The sequence below is a fragment of the Hypanus sabinus genome, chromosome 5, assembly GCF_030144855.1.
Source record: "Hypanus sabinus isolate sHypSab1 chromosome 5, sHypSab1.hap1, whole genome shotgun sequence".
NCBI classification, from domain to species: Eukaryota; Metazoa; Chordata; class Chondrichthyes; order Myliobatiformes; family Dasyatidae; genus Hypanus; species Hypanus sabinus.
The window spans coordinates 3,135,323-3,153,268 of record NC_082710.1 but is presented as its reverse complement, the minus strand read 5'-3'; the positions used below and the strand labels follow the sequence as shown (position 1 = coordinate 3,153,268).

Genomic DNA, 17,946 nt, shown 5'->3' with positions numbered 1-17,946 from the left:
TGGTCAGGTAGAATGGGTGGCAAGAGGGAACAGTGGTCAGGTAGAATGGGTGGCAAGAGGAAACAGTGGTCAGGTAGAATGGGTGGCAAGAGGGAACAGTGGTTACGGAGAATGGGTGGCAAGAGGGAACAGTGGTCAGGTAGAATGGGTGGCAAGAGGGAACAGTGGTCAGGTAGAATGGGTGGCAAGAGGGAACAGTGGTCAGGTAGAATGGGTGGCAAGAGGGAACAGTGGTTACGGAGAATGGGTGGCACGAGGGAACAGTGATCAGGTAGAATGGGTGGCAAGAGGGAACAGTGGTTACGGAGAATGGGTGGCAAGAGGGAACAGTGGTCAGGTAGAATGGGTGGCAAGAGGGAACAGTGGTCAGGTAGAATGGGTGGCAAGAGGGAACAGTGGTCAGGTAGAATGGGTGGCAAGAGGGAACAGTGGTCAGGTAGAATGGGTGGCAAGAGGGAACAGTGGTCAGGTAGAATGGGTGGCAAGAGGGAACAGTGGTCAGGTAGAATGGGTGGCAAGAGGGAACAGTGGTCAGGTAGAATGGGTGGCAAGAGGGAACAGTGGTCAGGTAGAATGGGTGGCACGAGGGAACAGTGGTCAGGTAGAATGGGTGGCAAGAGGGAACAGTGGTCAGGTAGAATGGGTGGCAAGAGGGAACAGTGGTCAGATAGAATGGGTGGCACGAGGGAACAGTGATCAGGTAGAATGGGTGGCAAGAGGGAACAGTGGTTACGGAGAATGGGTGGCAAGAGGGAACAGTGGTCAGGTAGAATGGGTGGCAAGAGGGAACAGTGGTTACGGAGAATGGGTGGCACGAGGGAACAGTGATCAGGTAGAATGGGTGGCAAGAGGGAACAGTGGTTACAGAGAATGGGTGGCAAGAGGGAACAGTGGTCAGGTAGAATGGGTGGCAAGAGGGAACAGTGGTCAGGTAGAATGGGTGGCAAGAAGAAACAAAAAATGAATTTTTGCTTTGGCAGCATGGTAGCATAGTGGTTAGCACAACATTTTACCATACAAACGACCTTGGTTCAATTCCCACTGCTGCCTGTAAGGAGCCTGTACATTCTTCCTGTGACCATGTGGATTTCTTTTGATTGCTCCGGTTTCCTCCCACAGTCCAAAGACATATCATTTGATAGGTTCATTAGTTATTATAAATTTTCCATTATCAGGCTTAGATTAAATTGGGGAACGCTGGTGGATGCAGCTCAAAGGGGCACAAGAGTGTATTCTGCACAGTGTCTCAACAAATAAAATGATTTAAGACAATCTGGTCATGAAGTAAGTAAAAGGTAAATTGTGGAAATGATCGGGGATGTGAGCAAGGGGGTTTGCACAAGACACAAGATTAAGTTTCAGAACACAGAAGTTGTGTAAGGAGTTGAATTAGAAGGTAGAAACACTTTGGAGTGATGATCAAGGTACTATAAAGGAAGTTTTGCCAGGTCATTCATAATAGCAAACTTACTTTTCTTCAAAGCTGCTCATAGTCTCTTTCAAATGCCAATCAATACATGAAAAGAGCAATTTCATACAGCGTACGCTTCTTCCCCCCTGCCAATAGATTTTTGAAGACATTGAACCCATGAACACTACCTCAGTACATTTCCCCCTCTTTTTGCACTACTTATTTAATTTAATGTTCTTTTTTATATATACTTAATGGAATTTATAGATTTTATTATGTGTTGCAATGTACTGCTACTGACATTTCATGGCATATGCCAGTGATAGTAAACTTTTTCCTGATTCTGATTCAATTCATCAACTCCTTAAAGTGAAAATTCACATAACAAGTTGAAAAGCTTTCATTGCCTTACATTTCACATCCCTGTAACCTTTACCACATAAACTCTGGAAACTCTATCATCACCAATCATATTTAATCATGGCATCACTGGTGCATGCTCTTTTGTCAAGGAGAGTACTTTAAAAATTCATGAGAAAGCACACTATTGTGGCTCAGAATTCGAATGGAATATCTTGGTAGACTTTTGTAATATTAAAGACATTGTATAAAGCAAGGACTTGAACATCTGAATTACGGACAATATTACAGCTACAGTTGGCATTTGGAGTTTAATTCTGACATCATCCATAAGGAGATGATACATTTTCCTTGTAGAATGCATGGGTTTTCTCTGGGTGCTCCAGTTTCCTTCCACAGTCTGAAGACATATCAGTTAGTAGGTTAATTGATCAATGTAAATTGTTCTGTGATTAATCAGGGCTTGTTGGCCAGTGTGGTTCAATGGGTCGGAATTTCGCATTGTATCTTGATAAATAAATAAATTCAACAATTACAGTACAAGCCATAAGAGTGGAAAAGACTTAAAAATCAGATTAAAATAAAAACACAAAATGCTGGCAGAACTCAGCAGGCCAGCATTTTGTGTTTTTATTTATTTCCAGTATCTGCAGATTCACTCGTGTTGCCTTAAAAATCAGATTCATCAGTTTTAAATGTAACAACCAAAATCTGCAGGCAGCCTACCTTTTAATGCAGTAGAAGTTCTGTCCTTTTCTTCTGGTCCATCTGGTTGGTTCTGTGCCATGATAATCCACACAGGTGAAAGGATGAAAACCACCTGGTAAACGAGCATCCAATTAATATTGTCTGATCAAGGAACTGAAATGTAATGTTACAGATGACTATTATTATTTTGAATGACGAGAGCTACAGTTAGAAAACATTCAACAATGAAGTTACTTTGTTTAAAAAAACAGTAGATGGGGAGGTTGCTTGGTCTGACATGATGAACAAGGTGTAGTGTTTATAATTTTTAGAAATATGGAACAATTAAATTAGCTCTGAGTCAAGTTAAAGCAATTTTGATGACTAAGTGCAGCTCACAGGGACCAGCCCTGAATTTCATCAGTAGGACACTTGTCTGCAATATACCCCATGGGTAGGGTAACGCTAAAGATGTTAATGTTGCTGGCTGAGTCTATAAATGTTAGAATCCAATCATTCAACAATGGTTGTAAATACTCGATTGTGACATTAATGACCCTAAGATCCCCAACATAACATCCTGAGGAAGAACTGTTGACTCAGAAATCAACCGGACCAGCCACGTAAACAAGAGCAGGTAAGAGACTAGAAATCAATCCTGTGGCAAACCCAGAACACTTCAAAAGCTCTCCGCCATCCGCACGGTACAAGAGTATGATCAAGTCTCTCCATCTCTGTATGATGGTTACAGCTCCATCAATACGTAAGAAGCTGGACAGAGATTGTTTGATAGTTACTCCATCCACCTCCATAATTATGCACTCACTTCAACACCAATGCATAGTGGATTCAATGCATGCCACCTGCAACTTTGACAGCACCTTTCTACCCCTGCAGGCAAGGCTTTCAGATACATGGGAACACCTCCACCTAAAGATTCTCCTTCAAGTCCACCCTGAATGGAAATATACTCTGTTCCTACACTATCTAAATTCTGGAACTCCTTAACAACACTCTTTGAGTATCTATACTGGAAGATCTAAGTGGTCCACCCAGCACTTTCTCAAAGGAATTGTGAATGAGCAGTAATGCTGGACTTGCCTTCAATGCCCAGAGCCCACCCAAAAGGAAAATAAATGGCTCCACATTACTAAACTTCTAATAAGAATTAAATCACATAAAAGCAGTCTTATAGACAGCTGAAATATAAAACTATCTTGGAATAAGTGTGATATTAAGTATTATTACAACTACACATGACAGAATAAGATATTATCAAATCTTTAATAAAGCCATCACCAATGATAATGACTGGATTTCATTTCCATTAATTATTGATTTAGGTCTCTAAATGGAACTCTCCTATATAATTGTAATACATATATTCATTCCTGTGGCAACTCTATTGCATTTGACACTAAAAGCAATTTTATCCTTAAATATTCTTGAATCCTTTTTCTACACTTCTCGCAGTAATTATCAATTTTAGTGGCTTTGTATTGAACAATATGGATTCCTCAACTGCAATGTGTTTATTTACTTGTCTGAAGTTTGACTTGGAACTGAAAATATTGTCGGTGTTGCATTATTTAAAATATTTTCGCTTCCATCTTCTAAGATTCTAGTGCAATGATATCATCTAGTACGGGAAGTTATTACTCTACAATAATTCTTCATTATACTCTTCATATTGGCAAATTAAATGAGACGTAGCCTGTATTGTCCAAAATAGGGCACTGAAATAAAAACAGAAGAGTGCACGAGAGCCTGTATTTTAAATATGGTTTTTCCCTCCCGATTTTGTCGTATACTTTACGGACTGGAAGAGGAAGTTGTGCCGGCGTGTCTGTGTGTGCCTGCACTGTGAGCTCAGAGCTGAGGCCTCGGGGTCGCGGTCGGGTCGGATTGCTCCAAGCGCCGGGTGAATGGGCGTGTCTGTACACGCTCGGACCTGCTGCCACCCGCGATCCCGGCCACACACGGGCTCTCGGCACAGCACCCAACACGGGGAGGGAAGAGGAGCCACGTACCGCGCCGACACAGTACACCTTGCCGCCGTTTCTTTCTCTCTCGCTCGCTCGGACCGTAACCACCCACTTCTGCTCCCCTCCCTTCCCTTCCCTTTCCCCGAGTCTCCGCCAAATGAGAGAGGGGAAACAACACGGAAAGCGACGCTAAGAGGTGACAGGAGACGGACAAGCAGACCCGCGCTCTCAGCAGGAACTGCCCACAGCGGAAACGGAAACTGTGCCGTCACCATAGCAACCGTTGGCAGGGACGGGAGCGCGGAAGTGACCGTGTGAGTGAGTCAGGTGAAGGTTCGATCTATTCCCCCCCAAAAAAAACAAACTAGCCAGGCCATGGCCGGAGGAAGACATTCCTTCACCCCTGCCAAGCTTCTAAGCCGGTCCAAGGACCCCTGAAGGTCTAGGAGAAATGCTGGAGAACAGAGTCAAAGTAAAACAAATCTTGCAGTATGTATACAGTATGTTACCATACGGTACCTTGAGATTCATGGAGCTCCGGCTTCTTCCTCTCGTAGTCGACAATCAGTGGTTGGTTTTGCTGACATTGAGTAAGAGATTGTTATTGTGGCATCACTCAGCCAGATTTTCAATCTCCCTCCTACATGCTGATTCGTCATCCCCAGCCCCCGTACTATTTATTGTGTTTTTATTATTATTATGCTCTTTACCTTTTGTATTTTTGTGCTGCATTGGTTCCGGAATAAATCTTCTCCTTTACACTTGTGTACGGGAAATGACATTAAACAATCTTGAGGTTGGACGCACAATGTAACACACCTCGCACGTTGTTAAGATGTGCGTTGCTTTTCCTAAAACTCTACGGCCACATTCTCACCTTGCTCAGACAAATATCCTCTTGGATCTCCAGTCAAACTCTCCATGTACAAGTCCGAGTTTTAACCACTTCTGCAGACAGAAACAGTGAGTGCTGCACCTGTTATACAACAGGTCCTCCAACAGTGGTTTCCGTTTTAATAAATCTTTGCTGATAGTTTCACAGCAAGTGCAAGTGGAAAATGAGTATCTGAAATCAACTTTTAAGGAAGCCTGCAATTTGCTTGAAAGATTGCGAACGTTATACGAATTGGAAGTATATTTAGCGACTGTAAAATTATATTCTATCACAAGAGGAAACATCCTCTTCGCATTCACTTTGTCAAGACCCCTCAGATTCTCCGTTTCTTTTTACCCACTCATCCTTCACTGCATTAAGAACAGGATTTCAACAGAATTTTGACAGCTGAAATATAAAGAGACTGACCCAAGACATTAATGTGACATGGTTCTCTTAGGGTGCTAATAGACAATGTGCATCCAGCAAATCCGTTCTAATTTCAGTAGTTGTCATCTAGTTCAACTTTACTATCATCTGACAACCAAATGAACAACAATCCAGTGAACCATAGAACATTACAGCACAGAAACAGGCCTGTTGGCCCTTCTTGGCTGTGCGGAACCATTTTTCTGCCTAGTCCCACTGACCTGCACCTGGGCCATATCCCTCCAAACCCCTCTCATCCATATACCTGTCCAAGTTTTTCTTAAATGTCAAAAGTGAACCCGCATTCACCATTTCATCTGACAGCTCATTCCACACTCCCACCACTCTCTGCATTAAGAAGCCCCCCCCCCCATGTTCCCTTTAAACTTTTCCCCCTTCACTCTTAACCCATGACCTCTGGTTTTTTACTCCCCTAGCCTCAGTGGAAAAAGCCTGCTTGCATTCACTCTATCTATACCCATCATAATTTTATACACCTCCATCAAATCACACCTCATTCTTCTACGCTCCAGGGAATAAAGTCCTAACCTATTCAACCTTTCTCTGTAACTCAGTTTCTATAACTAAGTAACTCAGTTTCTCAAGTCCCGGCAACATCCTTGTAAACCTTCTCCACACTCTTTCAACCTTATTAATATCCTTCCTGTAATTAGGTGACCAAAACTGCACACAATACTCCAAATTTGGTCTCACCAATGTCTTATACAACCTCACCATTACATTCCAACTCTTATACTCAATACTTTGATTTATAAAGGCCAATGTACCAAAAGCTCTCTTTACAACCCTATCTACTTGTGACGCCAGATCCCTCTGTTCTACTGCACTCCTCAGTGTCCTACCATTTACCTTGTATGTTCTACCTTGGTTTGACCTTCCGAAGTGCAATACCTCACACTTGTCCGCATTAAACTCCATCTGCCCATTCCTCCAACCGGTCCAAATCCCTCTGCAAGCTTTGAAAACCTTCCTCACTGTCCACTACACCTCCAATCTTTGTATCATCAGCAAATTTACTGATCCAATTTGCCACATTATCATCCAGATCATTGATATAGATGACAAATAACAATGGACCCAGCACTGATCCCTGTGGCACACCACTAGTCACAGGCCTCCACTCAGAGTAGCAATCCTCCACTACCACTCTCTGGCTTCTTCCATTTAGCCAATGTCTAATCCAATTTACTACCTCTCCATGTATACCTAGTGACTGAATCTCCTAACTAACCTCCCATGCGGGACCATGTCAAAAGCCTTACTGAAGTCTGTGTAAACAACATCCACTGCCTTCCCTTCATCCACTTTCCTGGTAACTTCCTCAAAAAACTCTAATAGATTGGTTAAACATGACCTACCACGCTCAAAGCCTTGTTGACTTTTTTGAGTAAGTCCCTGTCTATCCAAATACTTGTAGATCCTATCTGTTCATATTCCTTCCAATAATTTACCGACTACCGATGTCAAACTTACTGGCCTATAATTTCCCAGCTTACTTTTTGAGCCTTTGTTAAACAACAGAACTGCATGGGCTATCCTCCAAACTTCTGGCACCTGACCTGATAGCGTTATTTTAAATATTTCTGCCAAGGCCCCTGCAATTTCAACACTAGTCTCCTTCAAGGTCCAAGGGAATACCCTTTCAGGTCCTGGGGATTTATCTACTCTGATTTGCCTCAAGACAGCAAGCACCTCCTCCTCATCAATCTGTATAAGTTCCATGACCTCCCTACTTGTTGGTCTTGTTTCCATAGACTCCATTCCATCCAGTTTCCTTAGTAAATACAGATGCAAAAAAACTATTTAATATCTCTCCCATTTTTTTCTGGTTCCATACATAGCTGACCACTCTGATTTTCAAGAGGATCAATTTTATCCCATACTATCCTTTTGCTCTTAACATACCTGTAGAAGCTCTTAGGATTATCCTTCACCCTGACTGCCAAAGCAACCTCATGTCTTCTTTTAGCCCTCCTGATATCTTTCCTAAGTATTTTCTTACTCTTTTTATACTCCTCAAGCACCTTATTTCCTCCCTGTTGCCTATACATGTTATACATCTCTTCTTTTTTATCAGAGTTCCAATATCCCTCGAGAACGAAGGTTCCTTATTCTTATTCATTTTGCCTTTAACCCTGACAGGAACATACAGACTCTGCACTCTTAAAATTTCTCCTTTGAAGGCCTCCTACTTAACAATCACATCCTTGCCAGAGAACAGCCTGTCCCAATCTACGCTTTTTAGATCCTTTCTCATTTCTTCAAATTTAGCCTTTTTCCAGTTTAGTGCTTCAACCCAAGGACCAGATCTATCTTTATCCATGATCAAGTTGAAACTAATGACATTATGATCACTAGAACCAAAGTGTTCCCCTACATACACTTTGTCACCTGCCCTAACTCATTTTCTAATAGGAGTTCTAATATTGCATCCTCCCTAGTTGGTACATCTATATATTGATTTAGAAAACTTTCCTGAACACATTTCACAAACTCTAACCCATCTAGACCTTTAACAGTATGGGAGTCCCAATCAATGTGTGGAAAATTTAAATCCCCTACAATCACAACTTTCTGTCCGCTGCAGTTGTGTGTTATCTCTCTGCAGAGTTGCTGCTCCAATTCTCGCTGACTATTGGGTGGTCTATAATGTGGTCATACCTTTCCTGTTTCTCAGCTCCACCCATATAGCCTCAGTAGACAAGCCCTCTAATCTGTCCTGCTGAAGCACTGCTGTAATATTTTCCCTGACTAGCAAAGCCACCCCCCCCCCACCCTTCATCCCTCTGCCTCTATCACATCTGAAACATCAGAACCCCTGAAACATCGAACTGCCAATCCTGCCCCTCCTGTAGCCAAGTTTCAGTAATGGCTATGATATCATAATTCCACGTGGCAATGCAGGCCCTCAGCTCTTTTGCCTTTCCCACAATACTTCACGCATTGAAATATACACACCTCAGAAGATTAGTACCACCACACACAACCTTACTATTTGTGACTTTGCATGAACTACTAACATTATTTATTTTTACCCCATTCCACTATCTACTCTGGCACTCTGGTTCCCATCCCCCTGCAAATCTAGTTTAAACCCTCCCCAATAACACTAGCAAATCTCCCTGCCAGTACATTGGCCCCTTGTAGTTCAGGTGTAACTCATCTCTCTTGTACAGGTCCCACCTGCCCCAGAAAAGGTCCCAATGATCCTGAAATCTGAAACCCTGCCCCCTAAACCAGTTTCTCAGCCACATGTTCATCTGCCAGAGCATCCGACTCTTACCCTCACGTGCACATGGCACAGGCAGCAATCCGGAGATTACTACCCTCGAGGTCCTGTTTTTCAACTTCCTACCAAGCTCTCTGTACTCACTCATCAGGATCTCTTGACTCTTTCTACCTATGTCATTGGTACCAATGTGTGCCACGACATCTGGCTGATCACCCTCCCACTTCAGAATGCTGTGCACGCATCAGAGACATCCCTGATACTGGCACCCGGGAGGCAACAAACCATCCGGGAGTCTCTGTCATGACCACAGAATCTCCTGTCTGTACCCCTGACTACAGAGTCCCCTATCATTACCGCTCTCCTCTTCTTCCTCCCTCCCTTCTGCACTGCAGAACCAGACTCAGTGCCAGAGATCCGGCTGCTGCAGCTTGTCCCAGATAACCCATCCACCCCAACAGTATCCAAATCAGTATACCTGTTGGTGAGGGGAATGGCCACAGGGGAACCCTGCACTACCTGCCCTTTCCCCTTCCCTAGCCTGACGGTAACCCAATTACTTGTGCCCTGTTCCTTAGGTGTAACTATCTCCTGGAAGCTACTATCTGTAAACTGCACTGTCTCCCGAATGATCCGGAGGTCATCCAGCTCCTGCTCCAGTTCCCTAACGCGGTCTGTTAGGAACTGCAGCTGGATGCACTTCTTGCAGATATCGTTGTCAAGGACACCGGAGATCTCCCTGACTTCCCACATCCTGCAAGAGGAGCATTCCAACATCCTGCCTGGCATATTCTCTAGCCTGAACAAAAAAAAAGAAGAAAAACATAAACTTACCGGAACCTACCCTCACCTCTGCCTGTTTCTCGCCAAAGCCTGATTGAGCCAAAGCCGTCCCACTCTGACTCAGTCCACTCCAACAATGTCCGCTCTGTATATGGCGGTCTTTCTTTTAAACCTTGGAGCGCTACGTCACGTGCCTGTGCAGCAGAGACTCTTTTCCCCGATCAGTTAAAGAAAAGAAAAATGACCTTCCCTCTGCGATGCTTCAGGCTTCCACTGTCAGCTGCTTACCACAGTGCACCCACACAACATATATCACACACAGCATATAAAACAAAATATTACCATAAGTAAATGAATAAAATACAATTCAAAATGCATGTAGTGTGCAGCACAGGTAAACAGTAAACAGATCGCAGTCCTAGTGACGAAACCTCAGTGACCATCTAAGCATCAGTGTCATAATTCACAATCTACATTTTTCACATTAATCCCAATATTGGTTATGAAAGTCAACATTGATGTTACTTGGCATCCATCAACTCTTCGCATGGAGTTAGAAACCAGAATCAGGTTTAACGTCGCTAGCATATGCTGTGAAATTTATTGTTTTGTTTTAATAGTACATTGCAATACATAATAATGAGGAACTGTAAATTACAATAAGTTATTTAAATAGTGTAAAAAGAGAGGTAGTGTTCATGGGTTCATTGTCTGTTCAGAAATCTGATGGCGAAGGTAAAAAAGCTGGTCCAGAAATGATGAGTGTGTGTCTTCCGACTCCTGTACCTCCTCCCTCATGATAGCAATGAGAAGAGGGCATGTCCTGGGTGATGGGGGTCCTTAATGATGGATGCCACCTTTGTGGGGTGTTGCCCTTTGAAGGATTCCTCAATGCCAGGGAAGCTAGCACCTGTCATAGAGCTGGCTAAGTTTATAACTTTCTGCAGTTTTTTCCAATCCTGTGCAGTGGCCGCTCCATACTAGACGTTGATGCAACTACTTAGAATGCTGTCTGTAGAAATTTGCGAGTGTCTATGGTGGTGTACCAGATCTCCTCAAGCTCATTATAAAATATAAGCGCAGTTATACTTTCTTCGTAATTTTGTCCATATGTTGAGTCCTGAATAGATCTTTAGTGATGTTGGCACACATGAACTTTAAATTGCTCACCCTTTCCACTGCTCATCCCTCAATGCATTACAGTCCATAGGTTCACTGTCTATATCACACTAGGACTTAAGAAGGGTCTCGGTCTGAAAAGTTGACTGTTCACTCTTTTCCATAGATGCTGTCTGACCTGCTGAGTTCCACCAGCATTTTGTGTGTGTTCCTTTGGGTTTCTAGCATCTGCAGATTTTCTCATGTTTGAGAAGGACTTACTGTGTGCAGTTCTGGTCCCGTGTATCAACGACACCATCATCACTGCAAGCAACCTCTTCCATTATGTTCTTGGCTAAGCATGGAAAAGAAGGGTAAACTGGATGAATTTAATATAAGATAGGCTAGCAAAAGGAAATTGACAGAAAATACTTAATTTGAAGTTTATAAGTTAAATTTGGTATTTCTGAACCTTTTATGAAATATGACTGGGGTTATAACGGTTAACGGAGTTAGGGAATTTGATGGATATTTATTATTACCCAAATGAATTATAGGATTTTGGACTTAATATAATAAATATTAACTTCCTGTAGCAAATTATATAAATATATTTATATAAATAAAATCAACTTCTATCCAATTAATTCTTTCATTGGTGAAGGAGTCAACATGCTGATTTCACAAACTGAATAGGAGTTTGTTTGTGCATCTCAGACAGTAACCCAAAGTCTTTGCATTTTAATTTTTGTCCCTTCTGAAGCAACCTGACACTATTTTCAAAAATCTTGTAAATCATCTGTTGTAGGATTTCCAGATCAGCACTATCAGGCTACATTGTGTTAGTTTCAGTGTGCATTATTTTATTCATGTATTGCAAGATCTTGTAGCTGCGGACAGAGTTTTACAGCTGCAACCTTGAAGGTCAACTCTTAAAGGAAAAGAAACACACTAAACAATCCTTCCAGCAGTTGGAGAGTAATGCTGCTTGACGCTGAAATGATGGGAGGAAGAATGCAAAAAGGGCTTTAAAGAATGTGGACAAGTTGGTCAACAGCAGTGCCTGAAGGATATTGCTGCTGAGGTTCTCTCTGATATATGTACATCGAGTCATAAAGCAATAAAACACAGTTATAGGCCCTTTGGCTCAACCATTCCATGCCGACCACAGTGTTAATTTTAATAATGGGATCTCATCAGAACCTATCGAATATTGAAAGGCTCAGATAGAGTGGACGTGGACAGGATGTTTCCTATAGTGGGAGGAGTCTAGGGCCAGAGGGTACAGCTTCAGAACAAGGTGATATCCATTTAGAACAGAGGTGAGGAATTTCTTGAATCAGAGGGTAGTCATTGGTAACAGCCGGCTGTGGAGCCCAAGTCATTCTGTATATTTAAAGCGGAGGTGGATAGGTTCTTGATTATTAAAGGTGTCAGAGGTTACAGGGTGAAGACAGAAGAATGTGGTTGAGAAAGATAATAAATCAGACATGATGTAATGGCAGAGCAGACTTGATGGGATGGGACGAAGAGACTAATTCTGCTGCTGTATCTTATGGTCTTATGGCCATGGAGGATCCAAAATCTTATTATTTTATGGTCTAATCCAGCTAATCCCAGTTTCTTATTTTCAGCTTTATGCCTCCAATCTCTGCCCCTCCATGGACCTTCCCACAAGACGTGGTAGGAAAATTTGGATATTTGGCCCATCGAGTCTGTTCCACCATTCAAACATGGCTGATCCTTTTTCCCCCTCCTCAGCCCCACTCCCTGGCCTTCTGCCCGTAACCTTTGATGCCATGTCCAATCAAGAACCTATCAAGTTCTGCCTTAAATACACACAACGTCCTGGCCTCCGCAGCTGCCTCTGGTAATAAGTTCTACAAATTAACCACCCTCTGGCTAAAGACATTTCTCTGCATCTCTGTCTTAAATGGATGCCCCTCTGTGCTGAGGCTGTGCCCTCTTGTCCTGGACTCCCCCCACCATGGAAAACATCCTTTCCACAGCTACTCCATCTAGGCCTTACAGCATTCCATAAGACCATAAAATATAGGAGCAGAATGAGGCCTTTCAGCTCATTGAGTCTGCTCCACCATTCTATTGTGGTTGATCCTGGATCCCACTCAACTCCAGACACTTGCATTCTAGCCTTATCCTTTAATACCCTGACCAATCAGGAAACGATCAACTTTGACCTTAAATATACCCACAGACTTGGCCTCCACCACAGTCTGTGGCAGAACATTCCACAGATCCACTACTCTCTGGGTAGAAAACATCCTCCTTACCTCTGTACTGAAAGGTCGCCCCTCAATTTTGAGGCTGTGCTATCTAGTTCTGGATACTGCCACCATAGGGAACATTATCTCCACATCCACCCTATCTAATGTCTTCAACTTCCAAGCTCATTATTTCATTCCACCACCTTCAGGTTTCACTGATCACCTTGTGTTTCTCTCACACCTCCACCCACCTTTTAAATCTACTCCTCAGCTTTTTTTCCCAGTGCTGCCAAAGGTTCTCAGCCAGAGATGTCGACTGGACTCTGTTCCATAGATGGAAATAAGTACCGAGGAGATGTCAGGGGTACTTTTTTCACACAGAGAGTGGTGGGTGTGTGGAATGCGCTGCCGGCGGTGGTGGTGGAAGCAGATAAAATAGGGTCTTTTAAGAGCCTCTTAAATCAGTACATGCAGCTTAGAAAAATAGAGGGCTATGGGTAACGCTAGGTAATTTCTAAAGTAAGTACATATTCAGCTCAGTATTGTGGGCCGAAGGGCCTGTATTGTGCTGTAGTTTTCTATGTTTCTCGGACATCTTCATCAAGATAAGGACGGTGAGGACAATATGAGTGAGGTTGATGTTCTGGAGCAAGCTGATATTAAGAGAGAGGAGGTGGAGTTGTTAAAATACATTAGGACGGAGAAGACCCCAGGGCCTGATGGAATATTCCCCAGGCTGCTCCACGAGGCAAGGGAAGAGATTGTTGAACCTCTGGTTAGGATCTTTATGTCCTCATTGTCCATGGGAATTGGAGGATTGGAGGGAGGCGAATGTTGTCCCCTTGTTCAAAAAAGGTAGTAGGGATAGTCCAGATAATTATAGACCAGTGAGCCTTACGTCTGTGGTGGGAAAGCTGTTGGAAAAGGTTCTTAGAGATAGGATCTATGGGCATTTAGAGAATCATGGTCTGATCAGGGACAGTCAGCATGGCTTTATGAAGGGCAGATCGTGCCTAACAAGCCTGATAGAGTTCTTTGAGGAGGTATATCCATACCTGCATATGGATGAGGGTAGTGCAGTGGATGGGATCTACATAGATTTTAGTAAGGCATTTGACAAGGTTCCACATGGTAGGCTTATTCAGAAAGTCAGAAGGCATGGGATCCCGGGAAGTTTGGCCAGGTGGATTCAGAAATGGCTTGCCTGTAGAAGGCAGAGGGTCGTGGTGGAGGGAGTACATTCAAATTGGAGGGTTGTGACTAGTGGTGTCCCACAATGATCTGTTCTGGGACCTCTACTTTTTGTGATTTTTATTAACAACCTGGATGTGGGGTTAGAAGGGTGGGTTGGCGAGTTTGCAGATGACACAAAGGTTGGTGGTGTTGTAGATTGTGTAGAGGATTGTCAAAGATTGCATAGAGACATTGGTAGGATGCAGAAGTGGGCTGAGAAGTGGCAGATAAGAGTTCAACCCGGAGAAATGTGAGGTGGTACACTTTGGAAGGACAAACTCCAAGGCAGAGTATAAAGTAAATGGCAGGATACTTGGTAGTGTGGAGGAGCAGGGGGATCTGGGGGTACATGTCCACAGATCCCTGGAAGTTGCCTCACAGGTAGATAGGGTAGTTAAGAAAGCTTATGGGGTGTTAGCTTTCATAAGTCGAGGGATAGAGTTCAAGAGACACGATGTAATGATGCAGTTCTATAAAACTCTAGTTAGGCCACATTTGGAGTACTGTGTCCAGTTCTGGTCACCTCACTATAGGAAGGATGTGGAAGCATTGGAAAGGGTACAGAGATTTACCAGGATGCTGCCTGGTTTAGAGAGTATGGATTATGATCAGAGATTAAGGGAGCTAGGGCTTTACTCTTTGGAGAGAAGCAGGATGAAAGGAGACAAGATAGAGGTGTACAAGATATAAAGAGGAATAGACAGAGTGGACAGCCAGCACCTCTTCCCCAGGTCACCACTGCTCAGTACAAGAGGACATGGCTTTAAGGTAAGGGGAGGGAAGTTCAAGGAGGATATTAGAGGAAGTTTTTTCACTCAGAGAGTGGTTGGTGCGTGGAATGCACTGCCTGAGTCAGTGGTGGAGGCAGATACACTAGTGAAGTTTAAGAGACTACTAGACAGGTATATGGAGGAATTTAAATTAGGGGGTTATATGGGAGGCAGGGTTTGAGGGTCAGCACAACATTGTGGGCCAAAGGACCTGTAATGTGCTGTACTGTTCTATCTATGAGATTCAAGATTCAAAAACTTTATTGTCATTCCAACCATATATCAGCTCTGCAGGGCAAAATGAGACAGCGTTTCCCAGGGGCAAGTGCAATCATAACAAACGAAACGTAGTAAACACAACAACAAATTGTAAAACACAACAGCCACATGTCAATTAAAATCAAGTTATAAGCGTCCAGTGCAAGTTAAAAGTGTCCAAAGCAGAGTCAGGTAGAGCAGCTATTTAGCAGACTGACTGCCTGTGGGAGGAAGCTGTTTAGTAGCCTTGTGGTTTTTGTTTTGATGCTCCTGTAATGTTTACCTGATGGCAGGAGAACAAACAGTTTATGGAGAGGGTGTTCTCAGCTGATTTCATGAAGTGATCATTAAATAGTAGAGATATGGACAAATTGGGTTTTCTTCCTTGTTCAGTAGGGCCAGTAACATCATGAAATATCCCATTCACCCTATTCATGGACTATTTGTCCTGCTCCCATTAGGGAGCAGGCTACATAGCATCCATGCCAGGACTACTGGCTCAAAAATAGTTACTTTCCCCAAGTAGTCAACACCTCCACCTACTAACTCCACCACTACTTTATTATTTCCCATCAGTCACTTTATATGCAGCCTAGTGTTACTTCATGAACATGCAATCAATTGATGTATATAAGCTATTTTATGTATTGTGCTTTATATTTAGTGTTTTGTTATTAGTGTTTTCCTTATCTTACTGTGTTTTTCTTGTGCTGCATCTGATCAGAAGTAACAATTATTTCATTCTCCTTTGAGTACTGGAAATGTCATTAAATAATCTTGAATATTGGCATTCATTTAGATGTTGGTTATAATACAAATATCAACTGCATTATGGGACACAAGCTGATGAGTACCTTCTCCATTCAAGTAACATAAAAATTATAAATACAAGTCTCATATTATGGTAGTTCCACGTTAAAAAAAATGGTTACACAACATATCACTTCTTGGAGACAAACACTTACTAATGTTTTTTTAATTGCTAAGTGAACTTTCTAACATGCATACTGTGTAATTTTGAGTGCAACACTCAGCATTGGAGTATACCTGCTTTGTCTTTGTTCCTAAACAATGGTGGGTGGTGTGCTCAGGATCCTACTTCCCCAGAGACATAATCAATTATTCAGTCTTTGAACTTGTGTGTGGCCTGTGACAAATAAAGCCGCAAAATGGCGATTCCTGGTTAATAATTACCTTTTGACTAAATATATCAATCAATCAATCACAGTTGCTCCCTTTCAATTCCATCCAGAACTTCCCTGTCAGTATGTCTTCCTCTCCCCCCACCTTCTTGCTCTGACTTTTAATATTTTCTTTCAGTCTTAGTGACTGTAAAAAAAAGTGAAAAGTCTTGTCCTAAAATGTCAACTGTTTATCAATTTCCTTAGTTGCTGCCTGACCTTTTGGGTTCCTCAAGCATTCTGTGTGTTTTGCCTTGGATTTCCGGAATCTGCCGATTTTCTCATGCTTGTGAGGATATTGTATGGTCCTTCTTGTAGTTAATGCTTATAAAGTATGTATGTTATGGCTTTTGAAATCTGCTTGCCACTTTCTACAGACTCGCTGATGATGATAGGGCACATGAACCAGAGGGGATAACTTCACTCACCTATCACTGAACTGTTCCCATAGACTATAGATTCACTTTCACTTCATTTCATGTTCTCGATATTTATTGCTTATTATTTATTATTACTTATTTATTTTACTTCTTTCTTTTGTATTTGCACAGTTTGCTGTCTTTTGCACATTGTTCTAAGCAACAATGCTGGCTTGATTTACAGTTTATACAAAGAGGTGCCAAAAAAGACCAGTAACATCATGAAGGATCCCACATACCCTCCTCTTGGACTGTTTGTCCATTCCCATCATGGAGGAGGCTACTTAGCATCTACGCCAAGACAATCGGACTTAAAAACAGTTACTTTCCCCAAAAAGTAAGGCTGATGAACATCTCCACCCACTAATCCAAGCCTCCACACCCCCAACTCTTCATCATGTCTGTCAATCACCTTATGTACAGACACACTTGTGCCTAACATCACTCTATGGGCATACAGTCAATCTGTGTCTATAAGATATCTTATGTATTTATATTTATTCTGTTTTTAAAAATGATTATTGTATTTTGCACTGCATTGGATCAAGAGTAAAAATTATTTTGTTCTCCTTCACACTTGTGTACAGGAAATGACATTAAACAATTTTAAACAATCTTGATTGTGATTCCTTGTCATTTCCATAATCATCATTTTTGTCTCTGAGCTTGTAATATTATTGTGATATTTCTGACTGCATTTTCTGATTCTTTCCAGCCACCCCAGCCTGGACTTAATTTTTGAATAGGAGGCATTTAAATTATTGACGCAAACACGAGGAAATCTGCAGATGCTGGAAGTTCGAGCAACACACACAAAATGCTGGTGGAATGCAGCAGGCCAGGCAGCATCTATAGGAAGAAGTACAGTCAACGTTTCGGGTCGAGACCCTTCGTCAGGACTAACTGAAAGAAAAGATAGTAAGAGATTTGAAAATGGGAGGGGGAGGGGGAAATCCAAAATGATAGGAGAAGACCAGAGGGGG

At 42.4% G+C, this 17,946-nt stretch overlaps 1 protein-coding gene and 1 long non-coding RNA gene across 6 annotated transcripts in view; one reads left to right on the top strand and one right to left on the bottom strand.

Moving 5' to 3' along the window:
• The window catches only part of fam172a (family with sequence similarity 172 member A), a 563,544-nt gene extending 558,563 nt beyond the window's left edge, over positions 1-4,981 (bottom strand). Inside the window, exons 1-2 of one of the 5 annotated variants that reach the window (XM_059969313.1) lie at positions 4,963-4,981; positions 2,498-2,591 (exon numbers count right to left, since the gene is read on the bottom strand). In XM_059969313.1, the coding sequence (XP_059825296.1) occupies positions 2,498-2,591; positions 4,963-4,974 (106 nt within the window). In that variant the 5' untranslated portion in view covers positions 4,975-4,981. Of the gene's footprint in view, positions 1-2,497; positions 2,633-4,488; positions 4,620-4,962 lie in introns of those variants that run through there. The other 4 variants (XM_059969311.1, XM_059969314.1, XM_059969312.1 and 1 more) reach the window with 4 other exon arrangements.
• On the top strand, positions 4,727-17,491 carry LOC132393899 (uncharacterized). Its single transcript, XR_009512095.1, has 3 exons — positions 4,727-4,932; positions 11,065-11,251; positions 17,096-17,491. It is a non-coding gene; the product is annotated as an uncharacterized LOC132393899 (long non-coding RNA).
• Positions 17,492-17,946: the final 455 nt, after the last annotated feature.